The sequence below is a fragment of the Colletotrichum acutatum genome, assembly GCF_030867785.1.
Source record: "Colletotrichum acutatum strain CBS 112980 chromosome Unknown BDZ83scaffold_12, whole genome shotgun sequence".
In the NCBI taxonomy this organism is placed as follows: domain Eukaryota; kingdom Fungi; phylum Ascomycota; class Sordariomycetes; order Glomerellales; family Glomerellaceae; genus Colletotrichum; species Colletotrichum acutatum.
Window position 1 is genome coordinate 501,545 of NW_026849006.1, and position 27,815 is coordinate 529,359.

General features: G+C 53.3%; 9 protein-coding genes across 9 annotated transcripts; 6 read left to right on the forward strand and 3 right to left on the reverse strand.

The window, feature by feature from the left end:
* The first annotated feature begins 24 nt into the window (after window positions 1-24).
* On the forward strand, window positions 25-940 carry BDZ83DRAFT_606296 (tubulin-specific chaperone Rbl2). The gene is made up of 3 exons (XM_060507372.1): window positions 25-160; window positions 241-518; window positions 631-940. Exons 2-3 carry the CDS (start codon window positions 339-341, stop codon window positions 826-828), a joined length of 378 nt encoding a protein of 125 aa, XP_060369416.1. The 5' UTR covers window positions 25-160; window positions 241-338; the 3' UTR covers window positions 829-940.
* On the reverse strand, window positions 941-2,338 carry BDZ83DRAFT_606299 (tho complex subunit 7). Its single transcript, XM_060507373.1, has one exon. The coding sequence runs from the start codon at window positions 2,058-2,060 to the stop codon at window positions 996-998; it is 1,065 nt and encodes a 354-aa protein (XP_060369417.1). The 5' UTR covers window positions 2,061-2,338; the 3' UTR covers window positions 941-995.
* Window positions 2,339-2,537: 199 nt separating this feature from the next.
* On the forward strand, window positions 2,538-4,606 carry BDZ83DRAFT_606300 (uncharacterized protein). The gene is made up of 6 exons (XM_060507374.1): window positions 2,538-2,699; window positions 2,769-2,843; window positions 2,894-3,364; window positions 3,416-3,527; window positions 3,581-3,633; window positions 3,756-4,606. Exons 1-6 carry the CDS (start codon window positions 2,648-2,650, stop codon window positions 4,286-4,288), a joined length of 1,296 nt encoding a protein of 431 aa, XP_060369418.1. The 5' UTR covers window positions 2,538-2,647; the 3' UTR covers window positions 4,289-4,606.
* A 708-nt stretch (window positions 4,607-5,314) lies between these two features.
* BDZ83DRAFT_52112 (uncharacterized protein) lies at window positions 5,315-7,146 on the forward strand. The gene is made up of 4 exons (XM_060503304.1): window positions 5,315-6,249; window positions 6,462-6,675; window positions 6,785-6,818; window positions 6,903-7,146. The coding sequence occupies exons 1-4, from the start codon at window positions 5,519-5,521 to the stop codon at window positions 7,025-7,027; spliced, it is 1,104 nt and encodes a 367-aa protein (XP_060369419.1). The 5' UTR covers window positions 5,315-5,518; the 3' UTR covers window positions 7,028-7,146.
* A 1,922-nt stretch (window positions 7,147-9,068) lies between these two features.
* On the forward strand, window positions 9,069-9,997 carry BDZ83DRAFT_606313 (uncharacterized protein). The gene has a single exon (XM_060507375.1). It carries the CDS (start codon window positions 9,555-9,557, stop codon window positions 9,957-9,959), a length of 405 nt encoding a protein of 134 aa, XP_060369420.1. The 5' UTR covers window positions 9,069-9,554; the 3' UTR covers window positions 9,960-9,997.
* A 2,039-nt stretch (window positions 9,998-12,036) lies between these two features.
* On the forward strand, window positions 12,037-13,285 carry BDZ83DRAFT_52285 (uncharacterized protein). Its single transcript, XM_060503305.1, has 2 exons — window positions 12,037-12,694; window positions 12,936-13,285. Exons 1-2 carry the CDS (start codon window positions 12,352-12,354, stop codon window positions 13,139-13,141), a joined length of 549 nt encoding a protein of 182 aa, XP_060369421.1. The 5' UTR covers window positions 12,037-12,351; the 3' UTR covers window positions 13,142-13,285.
* Window positions 13,286-14,455: 1,170 nt separating this feature from the next.
* On the reverse strand, window positions 14,456-16,338 carry BDZ83DRAFT_568712 (bZIP transcription factor; the record flags this gene model as incomplete). The annotated part of the gene is made up of 2 exons (XM_060504111.1): window positions 14,456-15,500; window positions 15,551-16,338. 2 exons carry the CDS (start codon window positions 16,336-16,338, stop codon window positions 14,456-14,458), a joined length of 1,833 nt encoding a protein of 610 aa, XP_060369422.1.
* A 2,982-nt stretch (window positions 16,339-19,320) lies between these two features.
* On the reverse strand, window positions 19,321-19,886 carry BDZ83DRAFT_648008 (uncharacterized protein; the record flags this gene model as incomplete). The annotated part of the gene is made up of 2 exons (XM_060510138.1): window positions 19,321-19,398; window positions 19,623-19,886. The coding sequence occupies 2 exons, from the start codon at window positions 19,884-19,886 to the stop codon at window positions 19,321-19,323; spliced, it is 342 nt and encodes a 113-aa protein (XP_060369423.1).
* Window positions 19,887-20,987: 1,101 nt separating this feature from the next.
* BDZ83DRAFT_648009 (uncharacterized protein) lies at window positions 20,988-23,184 on the forward strand (the record flags this gene model as incomplete). The annotated part of the gene is made up of 4 exons (XM_060510139.1): window positions 20,988-21,170; window positions 22,172-22,345; window positions 22,402-22,705; window positions 23,060-23,184. The coding sequence occupies 4 exons, from the start codon at window positions 20,988-20,990 to the stop codon at window positions 23,182-23,184; spliced, it is 786 nt and encodes a 261-aa protein (XP_060369424.1).
* Between the last annotated feature and the right edge of the window lie 4,631 nt (window positions 23,185-27,815).

Genomic DNA, 27,815 nt, shown 5'->3' on the forward strand with positions numbered 1-27,815 from the left:
TGAGGTAAGGTTGCCGGGATGCACCCCGCCGTGAGACCCCCACCAAAACCCTTTCCAAGGCACCAGCCTGTGTGCACCTTGACGTAGCCAGCCAAGCAGCAGGAACAGCCGGCATTCCGTGTAAACAAAAGCAGGAAACAATCAGCCGAAGCATAGGAAGGTAGGTAATTACAAGATTGACTACAATTCAGCTTACCTTGCTTCACCGAAAGACTCCATTCTCACACATCACCACCGCAGAAAACTAAACCCCATTCATCGGATATAACTACAAACTTGAATCTTTCACCCCGCCGCTACTCAAAACTTCTTCAGCACCACCTCACCAACAGACAACCATGGCGCCCCCCTCCCAGCTCACCGTCGCGACCCTCTCCGTTACCAGACTCCTCAAGGAGGAGATCTCGTACGAGAAGGAACTCATCCAGCAAAGGGGCAAGGTCACGACGCTGGAGAACGAGATCAAGGAAGGCAAGCCCGATGAGGATGGAAACCGGGAGTACATGCTCAAGCAGCTGGTAGGTTTTCCGACCCATCGCCAGCGAATACCGCTGGAACTCTCGTCCTTCCGAGGCACCAGTGCTTTGTTACGTTATACTACACCTCGCTGACTGACTTGGGGGGGGCTAGAAACTCGCGGTGGAGGAGACGCAAAAGGTGTTCCCCGAGCTGAGAACCCGCGTCGAGGATGCGACCGTCAAGCTGGAGGAGCAGATTGCCCTGGCCGAGAGCGGCGGTGCGTCGCCCGAGGAGCTGGAGACGGCGAGACTTGCGCTCGCAAAGGGCAAGGAGGAGAAGACGTATCTCAAGGACGACGTCTCTGCTTAGAATTGTGATTATTTCTTTTCCCCCGCGTTCTGATATCAAAGATGAGAGGAGGTTCGGGATTGCGTTGTGTTAAGGGCAGGCGAGCGTCAGAGGCACGATGGCTGCCTGCTTTAATGGGTATCTCGATTGAGGGACTATTCTAGGATCCTCCGAAGCATTTAATTTGTCTAGCTGTCCACCTCCATGCTCTCCGGTGCGTCCACTGTGATTTGAGGCGTATCGCCTCCTGACGTGATCTGCGTATCATGGCGGTCATCCATCTCGACGTCCTCTCCCTCTTCAATCTCGCCCTCGTCATCATCTTGAGGCTGAGGGGTGCCACTCTGACTCGGAACGGCGCTGCCAGATCGTGAAAAGCCGCCCAGGCCACTCGCTCGAGGCTTGAGACCCTCGGATTGATCCTCCGACTGACCTTCGTGCGCCGACGCCGGTCTCGGCACGGCACCGCTATCTGGGTGCGGGGTGACGTTGCCGCTGGAGACGTGCCGAGGCGTGTTGCCCCCTCTAGAAGCGTCGCCATCCTCCTCGCCGTCCTCGTTCATGCCCTCCCGTCTCTCGACCTCCTCCTTCTCGTCGCGGATCTGTCTGCGCAGTTGCATGCCTTCATCCATAATTTTGCTGAACTGATCGCGTCGCTCCCGCCAAGTCACCGCGTAGGTCTCACTTTCCTTCTCCAGGTCGCGAATCTCCTCCTCGAGCTTCTTGAGGTTCGACTCCTGCTCCCCGCGCGGCCGCAGACCCTTAGCCATGAGCGCGTTGGCGAGCTTGTCGTACTCCTTACGTTGGGCAAGCGTTGCCCTGGCGCCATCCAGCTGTTCGCGCAGCCGCGCGTTGTTGTCTCGGACGTTTTGGCATTCCTCGAGAATGCGTTGCTGGTCGGCCTTGTAGCGTTCGCGCTCGCGGACATTCGCGTCGAGAAGAAATTGCAGGCGGGCGATACTGCTATCGAATGCGGCAAAGTCGAGGGTGAGGTCGTCTTTGATCTGATCAATCTCTCGCAAAGTTTGAGCGGTCTTCGTCTCCTCCTTCACCTCAGTATCGGCGCCATTGTCGCCGTTTGCGCCCTCGGGTGGTGGAGTGGGTTGTTGTTTCGAGTGGGCATTTACAATCGTCGAGATGGATGTGAGCCGCTTGGTGATTCGCTTGAAGGGTTTCTCCTCAATGTTGACCAGTCGGGTCTTGTGCAGCTCCTGCTCCTCCTTATCATCCAGAAGACCCCAAGTCGACGCCATTTTGCGGTATTCAACTAAGTGAAGGTGTATTTTGCCGCTTGTCGATTTGCAAAAGCTAGATGAGCTTCGACCCTGGGGCTATGCTGTAGGAGGACAATTCCTCGCTGGTCCTCCCAATCGCCTCAAGGATAATGAAGCCGTGGTTCTTCTGAGTTGGGTGGTGCAAGATAGTGCGATTGATGTGAGCGACAATGGCCCGCGACACAACGGATATCACAGTTGACGATGATGGAAACAGAGGAGTGAACTCAAAGGAGCAGCTGTGGAGGAAAAGAAGCTCTAGGTTGTGCACTTCTTCTTTCACAGCCTTGCAGTAGCATGCCAGCAGCCGCACATGCCTTGCTTAGCGTAGATTGGTCAGCTACCTCAAGCCTCAAGCGCTGTAAAGTGGGTCACTATCCCCTCTACCTGCCTAAGATAAGGTAACCTAAACCCGATCGCACTGTCAAAGCGTTCACCTTCCTAACATTCAGTGATCTCATCTTCTCAAAAACACACCAACTTCCTCAGGCGCAACAGCATTTCTTTGGTCGCAAAACTCAGAAACACCACAACAAAAGGACGGTACAACTCTGCAACACTAGGACATGCCGTCTCAGGAAGAACAAGAACTGCTGGCCAGAATCGGCCAGCTTGCGGGTACGTAGTATTTTTTGTAACAAGACACAGGCGACAAGAGCGCGTAGTCTCTAACGTAGTGGCAAACAGGCAAGATCAACCTTCACAAGGCCCAGCAAGCTGGCGTTCAATCAGTCCCAAGCAGCCAGGCTTCCTATCATCGCCGTATGTTTAATATTGAGACTGACAAAACATCCTGCGCTGACACATCATAGACAACACTCACCGACATGGCGCCTTCCCCCACAAGCATCGAGTCCAGCCGTACCCCTCCACCCGAGGAGGCCCGACAGGTTTTCGGCACCGGTCCTTGGTGGTAAACAAAGATGGAACCCAAACACCTTCCGATTCGTCGTCACTCGCGGAGGGTTCTGTCTCGACGACTTCCTCAGGCGCCTGGATCTCGAAGAATACTCGCGGTCAGAGGTCGCTGATCAACTCGGCCGTTTACGACAAGACCAATGAAGCACATGTCAAGGCCATCGAGGTGTCGCGTCAACAGAAGATTCGTCAGCAGGACGCGCGCGAGCAACAACAGCTTGCCAACCATTTCCAACGCTACAGCGGCAATGCAAGCGCACCGCATACTCCTACTAACCCGGCAGCGACAGGCAATCACGAGATAGAGATTCAAGGTATTCGCTTCCGTGTCGCGAACAGCGGCAGCAAGCTCATCAAGGTGTCGGGTGCGTTACTATCACAGCCTTGCACAGTAGAGCAAACTTACAATCGTACAGGAGATTTACACCCAGTCAACGCTACCCCCAAAGTCGCCTTCGTCGGAGGTGTCAAATTTCATCGAAGCAAGACCGGCAATCTGTACCGCGACGGTGTGCTCAAAGCTCAACGGTATGAACCCTTTGCTCCTGGCTGACAATTGCTAACTTGGGTCGCTCCCCCAGCCAAAATGGCATTAAGAAGGTCGACGTGCCTTGCAGCATGTTTTCGCTGACTGGTATTTTATTCACAATCTTATTCGATCGCCCACGCAATATCCGATCCGACAGATTTGGACGATTTCTTGCTCAAGTGGGTATGATATACCGGACTCCACTAACCACCATCATTTCATTTTAGGTTCATGTGCCAAGGGACCATCTTGTCGATACAAGCACGATGCTTCGAGAGTTGCCATCTGCCGGGAGATGCTGCACAAGGGGACCTGCGCCAGTGGGGACTCTTGTGATCTGTCCCATGACTTGACGCCCCAGCGCATTCCGACTTGCGTTCACTTCCTCAAGGGCAATTGTGCCAACTCTACTTGCCCTTATGCTCATTCTAGTGTATCCTCAAGTGCTCTGGTCTGCCGTTCCTTTGGGATGTACGGCTACTGCGACAAGGGAGACGAGTGCGAAGAGCGACACGTTTTCGAGTGCCCCGACTTCAGCAACACGGGCAAGTGTAAAACCAGGGGCTGCAAGCTCCTTCACCGCGAGAGGGCAAGCGTCCTTCGGAAGCGGGCGGACGGCGCCGAAATGGAGGATCTGTCGAGCGATGACGAGCCGGTCGATAGCGACGACGTGGACTCTGACGAAGTGGAGGAGTTTATCACCGATGGTGCTGGTGATGATACTGACTTCAAGGTTCAGAAGGATTTTATCTCTTTCTGATTGTGATCTGATGCCACCTTGCCGAGGCCGAATGGTCTCCTTTCACTACTAACATGCTTGCTATCCAGTCCTTGAAGGAGTCCAGACCAAGGAAGGCCTCGAGCCTTTTGACGGTGGGCGTACTTCAAGGTCACGAAAACGATTGGGGAAGAAAACCACAAACTATACCCACAAAGAAAATGGAGAAACAGAGCATTGATACCAAGCACAAAGCAAAGAAGATTAGAAGATCATGATAATGATTATGAAAAAAAAAAAAAAGACGAAACAGAGATAGCAGAAATGAATAGAAATATAAATTACGGAAGACGAAGAGAAGAAACAAAAATGTGATGTATTGTATCAGCCAAGATAAAATAGAACGATGTCTCAATATTCCATGTCCTGTTGAAGTCTGATGTCTCTTTTAGTCTCATGAAACATTCATTCTAACAACAAGAAAGATGGAATTGATTGTCTACCATTAGTTAATTAGTACGTGCTACTGGCGTAAAATCCCCCATGTGGAAGAGTGACATTGGGCCAAGCATCATTTCCGCGTGCGGGCCGGCCCAACTGTTCGCGGGTGTCTCAACTAGATCAATTAAAATTTCCATTAGAATTTTACCCCGCCATTCCTCTCCCCTGTGGACTCCTGAAATCAGCCGTCATTCGATGACTATTCCTTGCGCTGACACACGCACACAAGCTTCAAGTTCCCACTGCCCAGAGACCCCTCTTGGCCCTTTCTTCGCCCCCATTTCCAGGTCGGAGCAGTCGGCGCCACTGTCCACATGTTGTCTTCTGATCAGCCCTCCTTTGTCCCCTCGGGCAGCAGGCTAGGGGAGCTTATTGCGAGGCGCTAATGGGGACCCGTCATTTGGCGGCCATATCGTGGTCGGATCGGGGGGCTTGCTGATCTGAGGCTGCTGCCGCTGCCTTGTGGGAGGATTCGCGTCTTTGAACAGCACCGCCATCTGCTCAGCCCCTTGGACTACACACTCTCTCATCCTTTTCCCGAAGCTGAGAATAGCACCAAGTCTGACAACACTGCCTGTCCTGCGTTGAACATAGGTCGTTGTTGTTTTTTACTCATGGATAATTGAACAATTGCTCCTTGCCAAAGACACCTCCTTTCTCCTTGTCGCTGTCATTAATCTCCCGGCCCTCCTATTTCTAGACCTGACCTACCTAGTCCAAGAGCTCCAAGCATACACGCTGGATCAGCACTAATCCTTTCCCGACGTCATCATGGGCATACGCGATGTTCTCAAGAAGAAGGAGAAACTCGACAACGGCGACCACAGCAGCAAGGATGCAGTAGACAGGCTGGCGGCCCCCGAATTCAAATTCATTCGATCAGACACACACACCCAAGAGGTCATCCACCCCCCGAGCGGGCCCCCGGGCTTCGACGACGGCAAGGAACAGTACCTGAACCCGAACGGCAACGACGGCGGCGGCAGCGGCCAGAAGCCCCGGCGCAGCCTCGACGTCTTCTTCGGCAACAGCCGCTCGCGCAGCGCGTCCGCCTCCTCGCAGGCGAGCTCGACCTCAAACTCCCACTCGAACAATAATGGCAAGATCGGGAGACGGCTGTCGGAGCGGCTGCACCTCAGTCGCTCGCCCGCCTCGTCAGAAAACGTCCCGCAGAACCTACCCGACATCGTGACCACGGCCGAGGGCGGCGAGGGCGACGAGCTGCAGTGGGAGAAGCGCGCGACCATGCTGGCTTCGGCGAATAAGAGCAGGCCCGCGACGCCGTTGGCGAACGACGCGGCGGGTGGTGGGGGGGATATGGCAAGGGGCAGGACGCAGGGCGCGGCGGTGTCGTCTCCGGCCATTGACGAGGATATCCAGGAAGCCATCCGGCTTCACGAGGCGGGTGATTTTGAGAACTCGACAGCCATGTTTGCCCGCCTGGCTGATCCGAAAGGGGCGAATAACACGCTGAGCCAGTTTTTATACGGTCTTTCTTTGAGGTGAGTTGCCTTTTGCCTTGCATGTGGACTGGTCTCGACTCCCACTCGGCACTTTCCCCGTACCTATAAGACGGGATCATGGCGCGGGGGCGGGCCATGGCTCGCCGGGCGATCACGTTGTACGGGAGGACGGGGGAGAGTTTTGGAGCAGGCCCTTACAGGTGCCACGATACTTGGGTTATTTGGACGGATTTGCTGACAAGGGTTAATAGGCACGGATGGGGTTGCGAACCAGACCCAGAAGGGGCCATCAAGTATCTCTCGGCGGCGGCGTCGAATGCGGCAACCGTCGAGCAGATGGCGTTGAAGGCAGGGCTCAAAAAGGGTGGTGCTGCCAAGGGCGAGCTCGTTCTGGCCATATTCGAACTGGCGAATTCCTTTAGACACGGTTGGGGCACAGCCAAGGACCCAATAGCGGCAAAGCAGGTGAGTTATCCCGTCCGCAGACCGGAGGAGGGGAGAGGGGGGGCAAGGAATTTGAAAGCCTAAGGTGGATATGCCTTGAAGGTCTAGAACTGACATCTTGTCGTCATAGTACTATGAGACTGCGGCGAACCTTGGAGATACTGGTGAGTCTGTCATGATGATGCACTCCGAGGCGTTGAGGCCCAATTGATGTGTAGCGGTGCGCTAACCCGCCTTGCCCGTCTCAGATGCTATGAACGAGGTAGCCTGGTGCTATGTAGAAGGCTTCGGATGCAAAAAGGACAAGGTACGTTTGATCACATATCACCCATCAATGCAAGCGGCATTGCGTCTACCGGGCCTTGCGACGTGAGGCCCAGAACTTGGTCTCTAGGGGCAGCTAGCATCAGCCTCAGCAGCCTCAGGTATTGTGTGGCTTGCACTCAGCGAGACCACTCATATCATGGAATGTGTGAGAGAGCGCGCTAATACAGGTTGACGTCCTACTTGGGTTGCCAGCAACCTGCTTTGGTCCAAGTTGGGCATCAACACGGCGAACCCAAAAGACGGCCGCAAACAGGAACCCGCGCGGGACGCATGCTCAATGTCATCACATGAGGCTGACAACATGTCCAGTTCGCGGCAGCCCGTTACTACCGGTTGGCTGAAAAGAATGGCAACAAAACACTAGGTAATTCATGGTAAGTCGAGCCTGTCTGGTCATTTCTTTCTTTTCTTATCCACTGGTTCGTTGGGGGGAGGGTTTCCCCAGAGTTGGATTCGGCACATGCATCACTGGGGAGGAGGGGGAAAGCTGCAGCTCCCCTGTCGCGGATGACTTGCGCGCTGCGGCATTGATAGGCTCCCAAGGCTTTGTTTTACTCTGCCTCTTCCCCCAAATGCGGGAGCTCGCCCTGTCATTCAATCCTCTTGGATGACAGTCAGCTTTTCCCGGAGCTGCACGCGGTTACCTGCCACTGCAAGCCCTCCTGCGCTGCGCCGCGTTCCCCAGAGCGCCCGCGAAGACTCGATGCTGCTTCCCAGGGCTGCAATTCGTCGCGATTTCTTTCTGCCTGCCTGCTTGCCCCCCTATCTTTGCGTCCCTGACGCCATTGCCCACACAATCTGGGACCACCCCGTGTGGCCCGAATACCTCTGTGATACCCAAAGGCTGACCACCCGCAAACTCGATAGGATCTGGAAGGAAAAGTACGACCCAGACGCCGGCGACAAGAAGAAGAAGTAGAGATAAGGAGGCAGAAAGTCACGGAACGGGAGGGGCCAACTGCGTGCATGAGATGACCGAACCACCGGTGACACGGCATCACATACTCGAAACGGATGGCACGTTCTGCTTCGGCAGTCCCGCTCAAAGTCTCGCTCAGCTTCTACCCGGCGGTCACATTTTCCCCCTCCCTCTCTCTCTTTTCCTGTCGCGGTGTCACCCAACGTGCGAGATCGTGACACGGGGCTTCGGCCGTTCCTTGGGCCATCCTGATTGAGTGTCCGAAGCACAGCGACGGTGTCGCAGAGGGGGAGGAATGGGGGGCACAAAACATGAGTTCCTTTGTCAGCCTTCCCTCGATGAGTTCATGCTTTACCCCCTTACCCCTCTCCTGAGCGCCCTCACATGGTGGGATAGGGGTACCACGGCGATCTCATCAGACGGGACAAACCGCGTACGGCGACAAATAGACACAGGTACCCCATGTGGGAAACAACGAGTTATCGACGTGCTCTACGCTGTGCGTCGTCAGACGGGCGAAACCTGTTGGTCTCGCGCGTGTGGGGAAAGCAGAGGAGCTCGCCTCGTAGCGAGGCAGGGAAACGGGGAGACTAAGCTATGATGGACTTCTTGTGAAGCCTCTGCCTAGTCTCAGCACGTCGTTGAGATGAAACTTCCAGGCAAAGCCTCTGGGCTCTTTGTAGGATACGTGGGGCTTGTGGCTTACAGCAAGTTCCCGGCTGCTATTACGAAGGCTAATACTGCCCCTCGAGCTTTGTCATTTTCCTGTTCTACATACCCCGCAATATCATCCTAGGCAATCATATTTCAGGAGAAGCGATGCATTATATTCAACGAGATCTCATCGGCCGTCCATTGTGCGGGTAAATATGACTGATGACGGACGCCGGGTAGACGGGGCCACGGGCCACGGGCCACGGAGCACGGGTGCACCCGACCCGGGTATCTACACGGGAGGGAAAGTACTCCGTGCCTCTCGCCCGGGCCGAACCAACATCTCGCGACCTGTCCCGACGTCGTCCGAGGATCGCCTGGTTTCTCCAAGGTGTCACGGACTTGCTTCGTCCAGCAGCCTGTGAGGAACGAGGGGCTATCAGGGGTGGTGATACGCAGACATTGTAGAATCGTAGCATCGTTACGTCAAACTCCCTCTTTCTTCCTCTTCATTTATTTTCAACTCTTTTGGCGCTGCTCTGTGACCCAGAAAGGACAAAACATCATGGACTTCCACGATGAACTAACCCGGTAACCTCCCTACCTCACTCAAACTGCCTTGCCTCCTCGCCCTCACCCGACCATCCGCCCCTTTCTTCTTTCCCGCTTTTGTATTTGTTCCTGCGGGCTCCCGTCCACCTCAGGGGTACCTGTGTGTGGAGAGCTGTACGAAGGGTGCCGCCAAAATGGTTACACGGCGTTTTGTCCTCGAGAAACATGTTGTTTGCAGTGAGACACCAGGAGCCGATGAGACATGCCTTTTGAACTTCCCCCGTCTTTCCTTAACCTATCGGCGGTGTCCCCCTCGAAAATGGGACCGCGAAACAGACCACTTGAGGCTTCTCTATTAGGGTTCGGTGAAGAGAAGTACTTCGAGTATGTATGACCGTCTATACCGAGAACCGCCCATGCAATTAGCAAAGGCAGAACAACTAGTAAGATGTATGACCGTTTATACCTGTTTTCACCGTCTATCGATTCCGTTTCATCCAAAGTAGCATACAAATCAGCCCCACGAAACGGTGGGCAGCGGTTGTATCATACCTTGACTCAAGCGCGCAAAAGAAGCGAAGACGCGAGCAGAAGTGTATCGTCATTGACTTGCTCCCCTTTTCTTCCGAACAAGACTCACCTGAACATCGGACAGAGAATCTTGGAGACTGCAGTAGAACGTGCCTTAGTGGGAAAGAGAAATGGCACGGGGGATGCATCTCCTCTCCCAGTCCTGGTAATCCGATCTGCAAACTCACACGTGCCGCGCGCATTTCTTCTTGCATTAATTCTGCATAGAGAAGATCGATCGGGTTCATCTTCCTTTTTTCCCAAATTCCTCCGCAAAGATTGAGGGAGTCATGGAGCAGCAGTTCATCTCGTCAAAGCCCGTTTGCAGCAAAAGCGGGAAGAAGAGGAAATCTCTTCAAGCTATCTTACGTTAGGAATTCACTTACACAGAGCTAGGCGCAACGGCCCAATGGGAAGATGCAACGTCAGCAAAACCACCAAGATTTCCGTCGACCGGACCTTCTGGATCGCATCGCAAGACTCACCTTGGCCTCACCTTAGTTCCGTTTCGAGACGCGATGTCGGGAAGAAGAGGGTAGGCATTCTCTCCTCCAAGAAAAGAGACGAACTGCTGCTTCCTCTCTCATCATGTTCTTCCCCCCATCCGAACTATGCGGATTGCGGCGACCCAAGCTAACTCATAGCTTGCATGAATTCTCTCTCTCACCATTTCTTCTGCTCACCTGCCCTCGCGATGCGATAGTAGTAAGGAAGAAGCCGAGCGGACGATGAGAAGGATCGGAAGAAATCCCCATCGCCACTAGACCGTTCCTGCACCTAGCAGCACAAGTGCAATCTTCTGGAGGTGAAGGAAAAGGCCAGTAAATTGCGGGAAACTGTAACGCGCAGAACCGTTTCCCCTCCATCCACACCTTGAGACTACTCTATTCACCGGTCCTTGACCTAGGCTCTGACCTTGCCTTAGCATCTGTCGCCTCTGAGGAAAGTACGGTGAGACTAACATGACCTCTTCACTGTCTACCTCATGCCATTTTTTTTTCTGGCATTTTGTCCTTCTCTATTATGCGTATACATGGGCTGCTCACAATTTTCGACTTACACGCCCTCCTCGCATGGTTCTCTGTACCACGCACAGCAGCAGCAGCGGCGGCGGTAGCGGCGGCGGCGGCTCTCGCTGCAGCTGGGGCAGGAAGCATCATGCGAACTCATGCAGGACAACTACGTCGACGTGCGCACGGGAATGGAGACATCCGTGGAATAAGAGACTGAGAGAGATTTCCAAAGACAAAGCCAGAGGAAAGAAAAACCTACCATAATGCCATCAGCTCAAACCCGTGACGGGCTCCCCCTCCCCCCTGCCTACCTACCCACTGGACGACTGCAACGCATCTTCGCTCCCGTGAGCGCGAGCTCAAGCATGCGGCCTCGAGAGTGTCTAAGACACGCATACGAGCGACGACAGGTTGGGTGGGTGGGTGGTGTTTCCTTCCCTGTTCTGGAGTGCATCTACTCAGGATGTAAGTAGTGAACTCCCCAATGAAGAAGCCCACGCGAGGAAGAGGAGAATTCTGTTTCAGTCCCTGTTTGCGTCTGCCTTGTCTGCCGTCTCAACCCCTTTGTCTTCCATTATACATTCCTATTTTTGAAGCCGCCTAGATGGCCATGGCGCGACTTGTTGCCATTTCACCAACATCATGATCACTATGTGGGACATCCCACAATGCCAAAGACATGGAGGATAATCTCAGTTGCCCCTTCTTGGGGTGCCTCACCTTACCTCACCTTACCTGGCTTCCCCTAACCTCTCACGCAAGCTCCCTTCCATGACACAAGTGAGCTCATCGAAAAAAAGACAAGCTGATCTTGGCTCCAAATCTCTAAGAAAACCTGCAGGAAAAGAAAAATCAACCTGGCAAACGCACCACCACCATCTGCATCCTTCCCACCCGCACCGCCGAGTGACTACTCTAGCGTTGCGCGTACAAGTGTGGCTTGCCTCTCTCCCTCTCACGGCACATCTTTCCGCAGCTCTCACTTTGTGCCACCAGGCGAAAACAATGCAGTTCGGCGGCGCTACTCTGTAGTCTGTTGTACTTCTTCAGCCGGAAACAATACCATTCTTCTCCAAAAAGCTCTTGGGTCTAAATTCTTAACCTAATGCAATTCACTTGCCCCAAGCTCCAAGCTATAGCTTCAACTCTCTCTCTCTCTGCTCACCCAAGCTCCCCTTTCCCAGCCACCCGCCCAGCTTTATCTCCGCCTCCGCCTCCGCCTCCGCCCCAGGCGTAGACACACACATCTTCAGCCGGCCTCAACTCACATTATGTACGGATAGGTAACGGAGTAGATTCTCACCAAAGCCCGCCGAAAAGTCCGTCTCTCTGAACCTGCATGTCACTAGTATAGAGCAGCAGAGTCTCTCAGCCCATCCTTCCCCCCCTCGCACCCAGCTCTCACGCGCCGCTTCGAGGGCAGAATAAGCTGCATTATCAACCAATCCTACATCTCCAAAATCCCTCCCCTCATGCGACCAACGCTAACGCCCGCATGCTCCCACCACCACCACCATCCCGATCCTCACTTACTACTCATGGTTTGCCTCAAGCAGACGGGGGACGTCTCGCACTATTCCCGGATTTCAAAATGATCATCCCGAAAGTAGAAACTAAACCAAAGCAAAAACCCCCCATGCTGGTAGGTCAGAAAAACAAACCATGATGAAACTCTGGTCACTCACCCACTTTTCTCGCATCTCAATGGTCAATATTCAAATACCACTAACAATCCCGAGAGTCCTACTTTGCATTTGCAGTTCAGTGCCAAAAACCAAAACTACGACTCTGACCAACGGAAACAAGTCACACACGCACTCGCACTCACACATACCTCGGAAACCGGGAACGATCATGTACCCTCTCGCCCTCCACTCTCCACACCTTGCATCACCCAAGCCACAACCCCATCGGACCTTACAATGCCCATCTTATCACGTACACTCCCAACGCGAGAACCAATGGATGGCCTTATTCGCCTCTGCGTTTAGCATGATTTCCCTGTGTACGTCGTTTCGTTTCGTTTCGTTTCGTTCGTTCGTTCGTTCGTTCCCGTTGCCCATCCCTTGATCGTCCCCTCTCGCCGTCCATATCTAGGTAGTCACGCTTATATCCTTGCCCTCATTCCAAGTTTCCGGACTGGCACTATTTGGCTTGCTTTCGTAAACTTCGCCCCCCACCCCTCCCCATTTCCATTCCCTCTACGAACTCTCTCACCTTTTCTCCCCCAATAACGAGCCTTCTAGACCGAGAAGTGACCAAAAAACGGTTGATCGTCTTAGTAGAACCGTTGCTGTATGGCACGGTACCCTGCCATCGCCCCCCCCCCCTTCTCGGTAAGGAACCCACCTATTTACCCAGGAACTTACACTACCATACTAGGTACTCAGCCTCTTTCCTTGGTCCGCATTGCGTGTTGCCTAGCCAGTTTCCTCCCTCTCTCAAATATTGACCGAGAATCCCTCCCCATGCGTCAAGAGTTTCCCGCGCTCCTCGCGGATCGGATCAACCGATCAGCGACGCACGAGGGACGATGACTCCTTGCTAGTCTTTCACCTCAACCTCACTTGGGGCCGGTGGGGGCATCGAGAAGCAAGGAACCTGTGAGTGTCATCTGTCCCATGGTCGGCTACTGCGCGTCACATCATGGCAAAAGTCTAGATAGGCATGTTTTCAAGGAATGGTAAGTAAGGTAATGAAGAATCCTTGGTATCTTTTTGGAGATTTGCAAGTAGCTACATGAATAGAATGATCTCCTCCACGCCAGAGGAAAGGCGGGGGGCAAAAAACATGAAGAAGATGGGGGTCAACGGCAGGCTGTTTGACTGCTCGTTACCCGAATATCCAAATGCTCTCTCTCTCTCTCTCTCCTACTGTCTGTCCTGGTGTTTGTGCGCGTGTTTGCCGGTACTAGTGTCGGTTTATGTCGCATTAAGATGTGCAGAAAATATCAAAAGAAAAAGGCTTTCGTAGAAGTAGTGATATGGTAAAAATTTCGTTTCGGTTGATTGTCATTGATCATGAGGTTCGTTTCGACTCATTTCCGTTTCCACGTTTCGTCGCGAGACGCTTTCTCGTTTCTCGTCAACAATCTGCAACTTCGTGCGGTGCTGTCCATCTTTCCAGTCAAGGCCAAAAAAGGAAATAAAAGGAAATAAAACAAAAGGAAAATCAGACAAAAGAACAAAAGCAACATGATTCCCATCCGAACACCACCACCTCCCCCTTTCCTCAGTCTCCTGTGAGATGACGTCCCTCGTTGTGTGAGACCTGCTCTCCTCCGATAACCCAAGATTCCATGTGACCACCCCTCCATTTCCAAGCCAACCCCGTTGCCCCCATTGTACAAACGTTGGAAAAGCTTGGCCGTCCCGTGTTCCCATGCTCTTCTCCCCTGTCCCGTCCCGCCTTGCCTGGAAAGAGCAGTAGATACCAAACTAGATATGTGAAATACAGAGATATCAGACTAAATCCAGAACGCTCGCTCGCTTGCTAGATACCGGAGGGAAATGGCGTCCCAAAATGAAAATCACAAAAATAAAGCGGTTGGAAAGTAAGTATGTCCGAAGAGCTTCGATCATTTGGCGGTGAAAAGAGGATTGTTTGGTGCGTGAGCAACAATGTCTGGGGTTTTGTCCGCGGGAGCGGTAGAAGTGTATGATGAGCTTCGGCTGAAAGGAAAAAAGATGTTTGGTAGAATGATATTTTGTGCTAAGAGTTGAGATTCGTTGATGTGATCATGGGATCGTATTTTTTTTAGTCTTCGTTATTCGTTAGCGCCCGCTTTCGCGCTGTTGCTTTCGGACACCATTTTGGCAAAGTTTCTGACAACTTCGCTGGGGATCTGATCCCAAAGTAGTGATCTAGTGTAGACGTCGGCTGCGGATTGCTTGTTGGTCCGCATTGCTGAGAGGGCATCGGCAAGGTTCTTGCGTCCTTGACTGGTGGTGCGCTCGGGGGCATTGTTGAGGAAATCCTGCGAGCTGACGCCGTTGTACTGAGCAGCCGAGAGTCCAAAGAGTTGCTCGTTCGCTTGTTCATCGGTAGGCTGAGTGAGAGAGTCGCCAAGCTGGCCGAGCATCGAAGGCGCCACACCGCCCATGGAGGTGTCACCCATAGGCATGGCCGAGTTGTCGACCCACGAGCCGCCGGAAGGTTGAGGAGCGAGAGCGTTCAGGGTGTTGGATGCTCCGTTCACGCCGGCATCCTTGAACACATTCTCGAGGAGAGTGGCGGCTTCAGCGCGGACGTCCTCGGATACCCGGGGAATGGCAGGGGTAGAGCGGCTTGACAGAACAAAGGCACCAACGAGGAAGAGCATGAAGAGGATGCCGCCCTGGGAGGAAGACTTCTCGGAGTCGACAGGGAAGGAAACATCAGCCTTCTTGGCCGGAACCACCTGGAGCTCCTGCTTGACTTCCTGCTCCATGGGGTACTCGCCGAGGAAGTTGACGTTGTCCCAGCTGCCTGGCATGGTCATGCCGTCCATGTCGTCGTAGCCGGAAACATAGTTGTTGTTGGCAGGAGCGGTCATGGCGGCGCTCTCGAGACGCTGGACGTGGTCGGTAAGGACGCTGACCTTCTTCCGAAGTTCGCCCGTTTCGATCGTGTGAGAGCGGATCATCTCTTCCTTCTCCATGGTGAGTGACTCGATGTACTCCTGGTTGAACTGCTTTTCTCTCAACAGCTGCTCCATCTGTTTCCTCATGTCGGCCATTTCTTCCTCCAAGTCGGTGAGCACAGCGGTGAATTGCTTCTTCTCATCCTCAAGGCGCTCGGTGTGTTGCTTCTTTCTCTGGCGAGAGTCAAGGCTGTTGCAATGTTAGTAAGTGAGATTGAAGGAAGTGAGTGTTACACGTACGCTGCCTGGCGATTTCTCAGCAATCGCTTTTGCTGCTTGAGCTCCTTGATCTCTTGCTCATCGGTGGACTGAGCGATGAGGTGATCGATGTTGCTGAGATTGCGCTCGGCCGGGATATCGAAGCGGGCGTTCTTCTTGCGGATGCCGTCACCCCTTCTCATGTCGTTGTGTGAGCGGATGGTAGGGCTACCAGGGCGCATCTTCTTGGCCATAGATTCCGTCTGACCGATCCATCCCTTTTGCGGTGAAGTTGGAATGGACTGGTTACCTGATCCGATGGGTGCGAACATGTTGATTTGACCGGTGGGGTTGGTGAAGGGCGTCTGACCCGGGACGGGTCTTTGGAACATGGGAGCGCCATTGTCGTATTCAGCCGGCATGCCATCGAATTGCTGGAGGGGGGTGCAAGAGCCAGAGGTGTTGCTCAGGGACCATCCGTTGCCTTGAGGGGCGAAAGGGGAGGGCTGAGCATGATCCAGGCGCATGAAGGGGTTGTTGTTGTGCTGCTGCTCGATGAAGGGGTTGTTGGATGGTACGGATTGCATATCGACTGACTGCCAGTCCTCCGTCTTTGGTGAGAAAAGAGAGCCGCCAACGGCGAAGGAATCTCTTCTGCTATCAACCATAGGAGGCGACATTTCCAGGCCCGAGTCGAGTGCGCTGTGATCCAAGATGGTTTCGTCGAGGATGCTGTGGTCCTCCTCTTCGTAGTACTTTTGCGCTTGTGTTGTGTCTACAGTCAAAGGTGTCGGTCTGTAGAAGGACGGCATCTGGTACGTTGAGACCATTTCTGGTTATGTGAAATCAGCAGTCGAGTGTGGACTGCGATGTTGTGCTGTGACGGCAACGGTGCCTATTTTTCTAATCTTGCGAGGGCGTGTTAGTCGAGGGCAGCGCAGCGGTGAGGGCGGTTGGTGGCCCAGGGTTTATTTTTGGGTGTGAGTGAGATGTGGAGACTGGGTGCTGCGCACTCTGAGAATTGCAGACGAGGGTATGGAGGAATATGCGCTTGGGTTGCTGTGTATTGAGCGGGAGAGATGCATGTATTGCGCAGCGGGAACTTGCAGTCAGAGGCGAGAAACGAGCTTTTTGTGCGAGACTCGTTCAGAGGGCCAAGCAAGACGTACGCGGGTTGAGTTGAGGGCAAGAAAGTAAGGGAAAAAGCAGAGGGCGGAGGTGGTCGAGCGGGATGAGTGATAAGAGAGGTTGGTGGGGATGGGATGAGAGGATGTGCGGGCGGAGGGTGGTCGGAAAGTTTTAAAGGGCAGTGCGTGCAGGACGAGGAGGTAGAACAACGGCTCTGTAGGGAAGAAACACACTCACAGGCTTTCAGGGATCGGTTATTCTTTTTGTTCGAGTGATACGGTGCTGCGATGCACTCCAGATCTTGTGGCGAGGTAAAGAGTAGTTGGTCTGGTTAGACACACAGAGCGGGGGGAAAGCCTTGAGTATGTGTGTGTGAGTCGAGTCGATGAAGCGGCGTAGATGGGCTGCGTCGAGAGTAAGACGACGTGCGGAAGAGGGACGATGGGACAATAATAAACAAATGTGTGTTGCAACGATAGGGAAACCGTCTGGAGGATGGGGTGCCGGAAAGTATGTATATGTATGTAGGTATGTACGGTTGACGCTGGATGGGCGAGCGAGTGCGGATAGTGTCTGTATGAATGTGTGCGTGTGAGTACGCAGTATGGTGTCTGTGTGGTGTGTGATCTCGTTTTCTTGGTGGGCGGGCAAGGTAGAGCTGGAGGAGGAAGAGGGAAGGTTTTGTATTTTCAACAGCAAAGGCGGCACTTCTGCGCGACTCCCGGGATGAGGTACCTGGTCAGAAACGGTGGCCGGGGGTGAGGTACTTTGCTTGGCTTCGAGAAGGATACGGTGGACATGGGCGGGGAGGAAGGAGGAGAGTCGCAGTAAGGCAATGTAAGGTCGCGGGTAGTGTGGAAGGTCAGGCTGGCCCCGGGTCCAGATCCCAGTCCAGGGTTAGAAGGGCAGTGGGGGAAAAGAACAAGAGACTGAGGGAATCGGGATTTCACCTCAGGCTGATTACGGAGTACCTACCTATGGGAGCTTACGGAGGAGGAGGGTCACCATGGTACGGTACGGTAAGGTACGGACGGTACTGACGGCGCGAGAACAGAGAGGACGGGAGGGAAACGAGACGGAGACAGCAGAGTGGAGCTGTAGAGGCAGAAGATGGAAGGAAGCACTCGTAGAGTCTGCGGATACCTTGGACTACGGCAGGAAAGAGCAGCCCGTTGCGGGTGGGATGCGATGCGCATTGGTGGGTGTGTGGTCACTTGTTTGTGGAGGGTGGCCGAGGATATGGACGGGGTGGGTGTGTGGTAAACGGGCCCAGTCAGCAAGAGAGACGGGAACCAGGCAAGTTTTCTGGCGAGCGGGAGCGGCCATACTCTTCGGCGATTATAGGACGAGCAAGATAGAGAGTGAGCCGAGGGGAAGACACACAGAGAGAGAAAGAGAGAGAGAGCGAGATCATGATGCCAAGGCGAGATAAATCCTCTTGTCCCTGTCCCTTTCAGGCAAGATACTTTCGGGACTTCACGGTGAATACCTGCTAGCCCATATTCGTCTTGTAACTCTGTGTGCGGCAATAGTAAGCCTTCTCGCCTTGGCTTGTCAAAATTACTCGGAAATTCATCCGTAGCCAGTGTCTTTTCACGATGTCTTGCGGCGATGATTTGACCCAAAATCTGGCGAAACCAAGAGAGCCCTGAGAACGGCAAACGGAAGATCACCTAGGCAATGCGACAGACATACGGCGCCGTACAATGCTTCCTTGGAGCAAGACACAGACGAGACATGGGGCGCGGGCAGAGTAAAGGAGCATTGAGCAGGGGTTCCGTTTGGCTTTAGACCGCCTCGAACTCTCCTTCTCACCTCACGGACTCTATCAAACTTGATAGACTTGCTTGCCAGCGTCTCTTGCCTTCTCTTGGTACCCAAGGCTCAAGAGATGGAAGGCAACAAGCTAGATGGGCTAAGGTACTATTCGGCGTACTAAACTAGGGGCAATGTACCTGGAGGCCGAGAGTGACTGATTTAGAAGACCTAAGGCTTGCGGATTGCAAAAGACTCTGGGGATTGATAGGAACGCGGCGCGCGCTCAGGGCGGGCAGCAAAGGGCAAGGTACTAGCCAATGCAGAGAGGAGAAGGTCACGGAATTCAAGTTGAAAGGTGGAGGATTGCTCAGAGCCAAAGCGAAACCCAACCCCACGTCCAGCCGATGCGCTCCGACTGGATTCTCTGTGCGCTCTCTCGGCCCAGTGGCTGACTGACTTGGGGGGGGGGGGGGGGGCGCAACTTGGGAAGAGTGGCCGGGTATGCGTCTGGCAGTGTAGGTAGGACCACTGGGGAACGACAGCGTCCGGCCGGCGAATGAGGTCAGAGGTGAGCAGGATGACAAGAGATTCAGAGTTCTGGGCCTTTTTGGTCGTGACCTCGATGCGCCGGGTCTGGGTGGACGGGGATCTTGCCGGAAGACAGGCGAGCGGCGGGCGGGTCTTGTCAAGGGAGGAGGAGACGACAACGAGAGGCCCGGTGGAGGGGTTTACGGCTCGGCCGCAAGCCGGAACCGCCCAATAAAAGGCAGAAAAAAAATAAGAATTTAATTTTTTCTAAAAAAGAACCAGACGGATGGGAGGGAATTGAGGGAAGAGAAACTTGATGAGCGAAAATGGAATGGCGGTCACGGTTCACAGACGGTGGGGGTTGGGCTTGCAGGCCGGGCCATTGTCCGTTCGGCAAATCATTGTTCAGTGGCTGAAGAAGCACCGAAGGAAGCAGGGAAGGTGGCGTGGGACGGCAGTGGACGGAGGGCTAAAGCCTGAACGGAACGATACGGAATACGATACGATGGCCGTTGGACGGGGGGACGGGTGGGACACCGTTATGCCCGAGACGTCGTTGAGGGGAGACGGTCAACGTGGGGAGGTGAGTGGACTCTTTCCACGTCTTACTCTCTTCCCAGGCACTACGGCACCACAGTTCCTACCCTCACTTCACGCTTTAGCAAATGGCACCACGGCCAAGGATGACGTACCTTCGTACCTTGATGGGCGAAGCCATGGTGATGACCAAAAACGGAAGGAAAGATACAAAGTAAAGAGGTGAGATGAGTCCTCTGAATGGTGAGCACACGGTACACCCCAAGCAACCCTTGCGAATAACATGACGGCCCTGGCGGTTCTCGCTCCTTGCCTCCCTCATCCACTGGTTCAGACTGGACGAGAGCGGACTCGCGGAGAGGGCAGCTCCAACAGGTTGGGCATCGACGGCCGCTGTCTCTCGCGCGATAGGCTCACTCACTCTCATGTTATTGATACCCAAAGAGCCCAAGAATAGGTAACCCCCAAACTTAACCCCCGAGACGTGACCTATGAAGCCCGTTGCAGCCCTCCTGCATCCACTAGCAAGCCACTGTTTCTCGTCTCCGGGTTCCTATTGCTCGACTCTCAGTGGGGTGATCACACGGGTCTGGACACTGGCTACGAGGCAAAGGCGGTACACCGAGGGGATTCACTGTGAAGCGTGGATGGAAATGGAAACCCTTCCTCCCGTTCCGTATCAGATCCCATGGAGATGATGCTATCAACTGTCATGTTCAGCTCTCTCCGGTAGCGCAGTCACTCCAGTGGCATTGCAGCCAAATCAGATAACGAGGCAAACCATGACAAGGCGAAGCACAACCTAATCGAAAGGAGCCACACTGAGCCAGGCAATCTGACCTAATCTAATATTGGCGACGATATCAGTACATACCTTTGGGCTCAGAGATAGAGCATGACGAGTCCCCATTCAGAGTCGTATCGTCCAATATGCCCCAGATCATCTGGTCCGGGTCGCGACTCACCTGTTCAAGCCTCAACCACCAAAAAATGACACGAGAGATCCAGCAGGAAGACAATAGTGCCCCTCGATCCGATCGATCACTCTGCCATCCTTGGCCGAAATGCCGTAGCCGTAGAATTACTTTTCCTCTCTTGTTCCTAACTAACTTCCTTGTCTTGACTAGAATGCCCCATTTTGTTCTCCCGGTCCCGCGAGACACAATGCGCAATTGGCCAACCTCGTATGTTGTGAAGTCGGGATGATGCTCGTACCCTCAGACGAAATTCTCAGCCACATCCCTGGAATACGGAAAGCCACCCATCGCCTATATTTCGGACGCATCGACCGACGGACAAAAGTCAATTCTGACATCGGGAGGCACACATGCGCAGAGAGGCATACGGATAGAGGGGCAAGTTGACACAACCAGGACAAAGGAGCAGGGGACCAAAAAGTCGGTGGCTGGGAAAACAACATCCGGGAAACCTCTCCAACGCCAGCCGGTGATGCCCAAGCAATAACGTCCAACACCGGCCAGCCACTCAGCCTGAAGAGACGCGTGAGCCACCAGCTCCACTGTGCTTCATGGCCGCATACACAGCGGCCCATCACCAACTTGAAGACCCTCATCCTGCTTTGTCAGTGTGCCACGGTGCTCGTTTCGGGCCTCGTGCCCAGAGCAGGTATGAATGGAACGAGGAGGTAGCCAAGGTGAGGAAGGTACCTCGAGGCCCGCTCTACCATATTGGAGGAACAAAAGTCAATAAGGTACGTCTTCCCTCCCTCGTTACTTGTGAGGTGTACCGGAGGAGGAAGTGGTCTGGAGTGGACGAGGCCATTGTGTGTACGCAGTATGTGTTTGCTCCCCAATCCCCCGCCGGTGATGCATCACACGCGTTTCGCGTCCTGAAGCGCGCCAGACGACCGGATCAAGACCAGCGAGGTGCTCAAGGAGTCGCGACGTCACGGAGATGCATCGGCGACGTGAATCATGCGCGACTCCACTGATGGACCCCGGGGGACCACAATCTGGTGAATCTGCAAAGGCGAGATGCTGCACTCCCACATCCTCGCATTGAATCCGTGTGGTGTAGCGGATGGAGGTGTGCTTGCTCTCTTTCCTCTTCCTACTTTACCGGCCTTACCTAATGTACGGATACCTAGATAGGTATTTACCCAGGTCGGCTGAGCTAAAAAATTCCTCCGTAGCTGCGTTTCTCACCCCAACCCGGCAAGTGGATCCCCTGCCGGCGTTGTCGTCGTCGTCGTCTTCTCCTCACCTTCTGGAAAAACTCGGCCACCGCGAAAGCCGGAAGGAAGGAACCTGGCACGCCGCACGCCGCACGCCTGGAAAGAATGGAAGGTGGGAAATGGTCGGGTGGGCACCTGGTGACAATGGGAAACGCGATGGCGCCGTTTGAAAAGTGGAACACACACTTAGACGACCCGTTAATGGACCGACGCCGTCCCCGTCATGAACCAATCGTCCAAGTGAGGCGAGCGAATTCTGCTACCAAGACACGAACGAGACTTGCGACATGCACTGTTCACTCTCGATTGCTGTGAATCTCCAAGTCCACTCTACTGCGTACATACCTCACCATCCAAAACTTGAACGGCCCTGGGCCAGATCGGTCCCCTATTGTCAGGTCAGCTCGGCTCTATGTCAGTGGTCACTGGGAGAGAAACCCCTCGATGAGAACATCACCCACACACAGCCGCGGATACCTGACCATGCCTCCGCCGTGCCTGAGGTACCTCGACTCTAGTCAACCCAAGTCCACGCCGAGGTCAGCGACCATGGGAATTGGAGCCGAGCGCCGACTTCTCATACGCCGTCTCCCCTCGTTACCTCTCACGCGTTCCTGACGACGGAGCCCAACCTATGGCCTAGACCTGGCCAACTTCGGCCGACGACCCCTTCATCGTCTGAACGACTCCAGGTATACGACTTACAGCTTCAGACCGCCAAACCCGCCATTGGATGCGCTGCGAACAGTGTGCGACACTCCTCTCTTCGACGGCATCTCATCCCAATACGCCCAATGCCCGCATCGCGCCTGTCACTTTCGACTCGGATTGTCCACACGGAAAGCTCCCCTGTCTCTTCAACAATGATCGCGTTGCCTCATCGTACTTCTCATGCGCCTTGCATGAACAAGAGTCTCACTTAGTCGTCATGTTGTTCCCCGGCCACGACCACGGCCCTTCATTTCCCAGAATGCCCACCGCCTCGCCCTTCTCTCCTGCCAAGTTCTTATTCTTGGAAGCCGGCGCGGCTGACATCGGAATCGTACCCAAACGTATGTTGTTGCCCGACCCGGCCTATCGGATCGAGATCACTTGCTCCTCTACCCTGGAACTCAGAAGAGCCTCTTTCATCGTATCCCTTTTCTTGGGATCTCAAAGGATGCTTCGTCAGGCAAGGGAGTCGTCTATCGGCAAGCGCGGTCATCTCCATGTCGTTTGCCCTTTACCCAAGTAGCTGCGCAAGGCTTCGTCTGGTGATTGTGGCTTGCAAGTGAAGCCATGTGGGCCAGCCACCATTGACTAGGCTTTCAGCAAACATCCTGCAAAGTTCGACCGCAGCCGATGTCCAATGACATTAGGAACTTTTTTTTTTTTTTACCGAGAAACTTGATTCAATTTTGTACCAGGTCTACGGCTGCCGACGAGAAGCAATATCTCATACAGCCACTCTTGGGACGGTTTCCTGACAGGGCTGACCCCAGCGGAGCATCTACGCTTCAGAGCACCCCTGTTCCCTGGATTTCTGGCTTAGATCCAAGACTGCCTCTCCGAATTAGCATCCCGGTGAGGATCCCCGGTCTCACTTCGCATTGAGAGCAATGGGTTCCCAGTTCAACATAGCGGCCAGTGTCGCGGACTAGCAAAGCAATGACCAAAAACCTACGCGTCCCCTTCGATGATCGAAGAGCGCGGAGCGACTATTCGCCCTTCTCGCGAAATCTCTTCAATTTGAGTCATAGACAATCCATCTCTGCCACCAGCTTTATTTCGTGTCGGTGAGCCCCAACCGGCAGCTTAAGCTTCTCATCCCCGGGATCCACTCCGGAGCTACCGTCAGAGTTTCTCCCTTGCCCTTCCAGCTTCAAAGTCGGAGATTGAGCATTAAGCGATGGATCCGACCCCCGTCGCTTGCCATGATGCGATGCCGCGATCCACAGCTTCCGTTTCACTCTTCCGACGTCATTCCAGAGTCCTGGGCCGTCGGCTGTCTTTCATCCTCGCTGTTTCTTTCGTCCTGCGCCAGAAGAAAATTCGCCAGAGTTGATGCGCACGGTACTGCCCTATACCAGAAGCTTTGATAGAGCTGTATCCTGGCATTTCAACCTCCGGAGCTTGGATCATTCGGTTCCAGATTCCCTTTCATGCACACGCCCAGGGTTCCCGCCGTGTTGCAAACAAGTGATTTGAGACTGGTGGATTCGAATGAGCTGCCGGAATCTCTCCCCGTCCACAAATTCGGGACGCCTCCATGGCGGTGAACAGAGGCCGTGCAGGCCACCATCCCGCGTACGGCTATCATCCCGCTTTGTATATGGAAATCATCAGAAGGAAAATCTTTGTCTCCAGAGCAATGACTCTTTGGAAATGAAAACTCTGCGCTCTGGGCGCCAGACGCAGTCAGAAGGTCATCCTATTAGTTGTCACGATGTTCTTGGAGAAAGGGTCCCGCAGCAGGAACGCCTATCGCACTCCTTCAACCACCTCACTTTGTCACTTCTCAACTAACCTCCACACGCAAGCGGAAAGTTTATGGCGCATCGCAGAAACCCGCAGCGCGTGCGTTATCGAAGTGGCCCCCAAACGGATCCAAGCGATCAAGATCCTGTGCTGCGACAGGCCGAACCATTCACTGGCACCTTGGACCCTCCTTCAGTTATACGATCGTCAAGACTCTCCGTCTGTCCGTTGCAGAGTCGGTCGCAAGACCCCGTCAACGTAATTTTTGGCCTATTGTCCATCACTTAGCAAAACCCAGGTTCCCCCAACTTTGCGTACTGGTCTGCTTGCTTGTGTGCGCGATACAGGGAACTGGGATCTCGTCTTAGGGTTCAAGTCTGGATGAGTGACAAAGAGCCAAACCGGTAGTAGAGTTGCAACAAACTCTCAACTTCGGTTGACTTTGCCCAGCCACTTCCATCGTCTTCCTATTCTCCCCCAGCCCCGAAGCTCCTGTTGGTTCTGCTGAAGCTCAAGATGTTGACTCATCGCTCCCTGCCCGAAGGGTTGGGCATGGTTGCTTCTTTCGTCCCACTTTTTTTCGTCCAGTCGTGCCTGGCAGACGCCTCCATCCCAGGTTGGCGGTGAAGCGTCCCCTTCCCGCTCCTTTTCGCTTCCTGCATATCCGGATTCGGACCCCTTGCTTGTACCGCCGCCGGGGGTGGGAGTTGATTGACATTTGGGACATTCAAAGACTAAAAACAGAATTGGTTTATTTCACACTACTTTGGGGGAGTTTCGCTGGCTCTTGGGGGGAGCCACTCATCTGTACGTTTGACGGATATTCTGAAACGGAGCTACAGGATGCCTGTTGCATACACGCAAGCTTGCGCCGCACGCCGCACACCGCGGGTAACTAGGGTTCTGGACTGTTGTTCCCTTTGATTCACTGTGTGATATCTCTGAGCTGCAGAGACACGGGATAATCTCCACTAGTTCAGTCATACGACTGAGACTTCTTGGACAGTCACGGGCAACGATTTGTTCCCTCTGCCTTTCTCTCGGTTCATCGGGTGAGGCGGTCGATGGGGTCATCTAAAATTAAAGGGATACGGAAGTTCGGTGCTTGGCGGCGGCGGTGACAGCCGTGAATACGTAGATGCTGAGTTGTCTACCTACGATGACTCTTTCGAACTTGAGAGAAGGGAATCGAGAAGGTTTGAGAATGTATACGGAAGTATTCAGTATTACTCTTGCGTCTAGTAGGCTGGTGTTGGTCAACTTGCAGTGTCGGTGCCGCGCGGGATGTGAATACCAAGAAAAATTACGATGATTCCAAATGGCGCCCATTGACGGTCGGGGGATGAGTCAATAATATCACGGGGGAAGCTAGTAAGCCCAGTATATCCCGGACTTTGCCTGAACAATGACGAAATTTCCCGTCGGGGTCATGGAAAGTTGGAAACACGCGTCCTTGAAGTGAACTAGAAGGAGCGGGAGAAGGTTCGAAAGCACAGCAGGTGCCAGTATCGGGTCGGCGCGCTCGAAGTGAAGAGAGCTCTGTGCGTTGTGGTTTGGCTGGACCCCCGGTTGATTGAAATGCCGTGTTAAGTATTTTAATTCGAAACTCTGGGCTTTTGTTTGGGTTTCTGGGGGAAGGGGGTTAACGCACATGGCGAGGTTTTGTGTCATTGTGTCAGGATTTTCTATTATATCATGGGGGAGCTTGTTGGAGAATTAGATGGGTTTGTATAACTCCTTGATTCCGTGGTCTGTGTGGGAGATCTATTTAGTATTTCTCTCTGCTTAAGCTAGAGACACTGAGCTCGGTTGTGAACCTTGACAGCTAGAGAAGTCTCTGTTTCCTCCCGCAGCTATAGAATTGCATGGTCGTCCATAGAATGTAAGGAATCTGAATATGAGTCATCGCGTTCAACTTGGCTGCTGTTGGGGGTGTTGTGGTACTACTCTGTTGCCAAAATTTTGAAAGCATCCTCTATGCTGATGCAAGAATAGCCTATGTCAAAGCTATCTAGGTTTCCCTCGTTCTCGAGAGTTTTGTGTACCCGGATGCCGTATAATAGAATTCAGTTTGTGTAAGCTTGTCGTCTGTGCGTGGGGGAGATCAGACGTCCGGAGCTCTATATATATGTCGTCCGAACTTGAGACTTTTCCATCACATAAACTCTCTAGAGATGACATGGAACGTATCGTTGACGAGGACCGTGTATCTGGGCGGAATCCGGATCCGGAACCGAGATGAGAAAGAGTGGTTAGCTTTCCGGTATGTTCTCAGTCAGCTGAACTATATGCCAAGTTGGGACTTTGGCTCGAGTCTATGTAGATATGGCGGGATAACCCTGATGGGAATAGATATCAGCACCAGCTCTTTTGTTCGTAGCACTGCATCATTGAGAGACGGATGGTATTGTCTCACTAGTGATATGTTTCCTGCAATCTTCATTGTGATAGTCCGAATAATATGTCGAAGCCAGGGTATCTATCTGTATCAGAGCAAGGCTCAAATATCATTCAACTCTCTTCTTCTTGTTTACTCCAGCTTATCCCGAGGCTCAGAAGGGAGGTAACATTGAAGGTAGAAGTCTTCAAATAAGGTACAAAGATGGACGATCGGGTGAGAAGACCAGCTCAGGTTCAGAATGGACTTGTACGATCGGTTTGAGCTTTGGACAGCTTTGCCATCTGACAACTACTTTCAACACATTCTTTGCAAGATGTATATCCTTAAGGGGGAAAGAGAATTTTCCCACAAACGCTTCTCCGTCCCGAGATATCCTGATGATGGAGAGGAAGAGGCTCGACTGGTACTTACTGAGATGACCGGGTAAACCGTCGTGAAAACGGTTTCGCCGTCTGATGTTGATATTTAGGTTCCGTCATGTCCGGTCCATTTAAACTGGTCTTTCTTTCCCGCAGGTGACGGACAGACGTCTGACCGTCTCGTAGAATATGCGCTGTGAGGAAATTTGACCATTATGTAGGAAGTAGGATTATCTGTAAGCTTTAGTCTTGCTGAAGAGATATCGGATTGAAGCAAATGGACATGTAAGCTTGTGAGCTCTCTCGGCTTTGGCTCTCGAGCACGATGGAGAGAAAATGTCAAGCAACCTACGCTAGGCTTCTTCAATATCGTCATCGAGCTCCTTCTGCTTTCTATTTTCGAAGAGCCTCACACGATAGGCCCGCGAGTAGACGTACATGGATCATTCAGTCTTCCGAATGGGCCAGACTGAAAAGACTCAACTAGCTGCAGGTTCAATCTCCAAAAGTTACATCTCTAGTTGGTAGTCTACCGCTCACACAGCGTCAAGTTATGTCTCAATCGCTTTTGCTCCCGGTCTTTCAAATGAGGGGAAACCCCAGACATAAGTAAAACGGAAGTCGTGGCGGATTCCGCAGGTAATGCCAACGTGAACCGCGTTTTGAAGTCCTAACGTGGAGGGATGGGGCTTCAAGGTGGTCCGGATGCATCAATATCCCGGCTGTCTCTGCATCGGAGTTCAAACAGATTAGGGAAGTCTTGGGTTTGATGAGTAGACGCCTCGCGAAGAGCAGGCATACTCTGGTTGTCGCATTTCTCATATATAATCATTGGGATCTATGCGGAGGCCGACGGACGAACAGGAACTCCTTCGTCGGGCGTGGGGGAGATTTCAGTAATACGTGGGACGACTCTCGATGAGCCGGTATACTTACCGTTAGCAT

Excerpts from the sequence above, each read along its gene's own strand:
- BDZ83DRAFT_52285 (XM_060503305.1), top strand. The coding sequence starts at position 12,352 with ATGATGAAACTCTGGTCACTCACCCACTTTTCTCGCATCTCAATGGTC. Across the intron at positions 12,695-12,935 it reads GTTTAGCATGATTTCCCTGT|ACCGAGAAGTGACCAAAAAA; the intron begins GTACGTCGTTTC and ends CGAGCCTTCTAG.
- BDZ83DRAFT_606313 (XM_060507375.1), top strand. The coding sequence starts at position 9,555 with ATGTATGACCGTTTATACCTGTTTTCACCGTCTATCGATTCCGTTTCA.
- BDZ83DRAFT_606299 (XM_060507373.1), bottom strand. The coding sequence starts at position 2,060 with ATGGCGTCGACTTGGGGTCTTCTGGATGATAAGGAGGAGCAGGAGCTG.
- BDZ83DRAFT_52112 (XM_060503304.1), top strand. The coding sequence starts at position 5,519 with ATGGGCATACGCGATGTTCTCAAGAAGAAGGAGAAACTCGACAACGGC. Across the intron at positions 6,250-6,461 it reads TTATACGGTCTTTCTTTGAG|GCACGGATGGGGTTGCGAAC; the intron begins GTGAGTTGCCTT and ends AAGGGTTAATAG. Across the intron at positions 6,819-6,902 it reads GGCGAACCTTGGAGATACTG|ATGCTATGAACGAGGTAGCC; the intron begins GTGAGTCTGTCA and ends TGCCCGTCTCAG.
- BDZ83DRAFT_606296 (XM_060507372.1), top strand. The coding sequence starts at position 339 with ATGGCGCCCCCCTCCCAGCTCACCGTCGCGACCCTCTCCGTTACCAGA. Across the intron at positions 519-630 it reads AGTACATGCTCAAGCAGCTG|AAACTCGCGGTGGAGGAGAC; the intron begins GTAGGTTTTCCG and ends GGGGGGGGCTAG.
- BDZ83DRAFT_606300 (XM_060507374.1), top strand. The coding sequence starts at position 2,648 with ATGCCGTCTCAGGAAGAACAAGAACTGCTGGCCAGAATCGGCCAGCTT. Across the intron at positions 2,700-2,768 it reads CAGAATCGGCCAGCTTGCGG|GCAAGATCAACCTTCACAAG; the intron begins GTACGTAGTATT and ends AGTGGCAAACAG. Across the intron at positions 3,528-3,580 it reads GGTGTGCTCAAAGCTCAACG|CCAAAATGGCATTAAGAAGG; the intron begins GTATGAACCCTT and ends TCGCTCCCCCAG.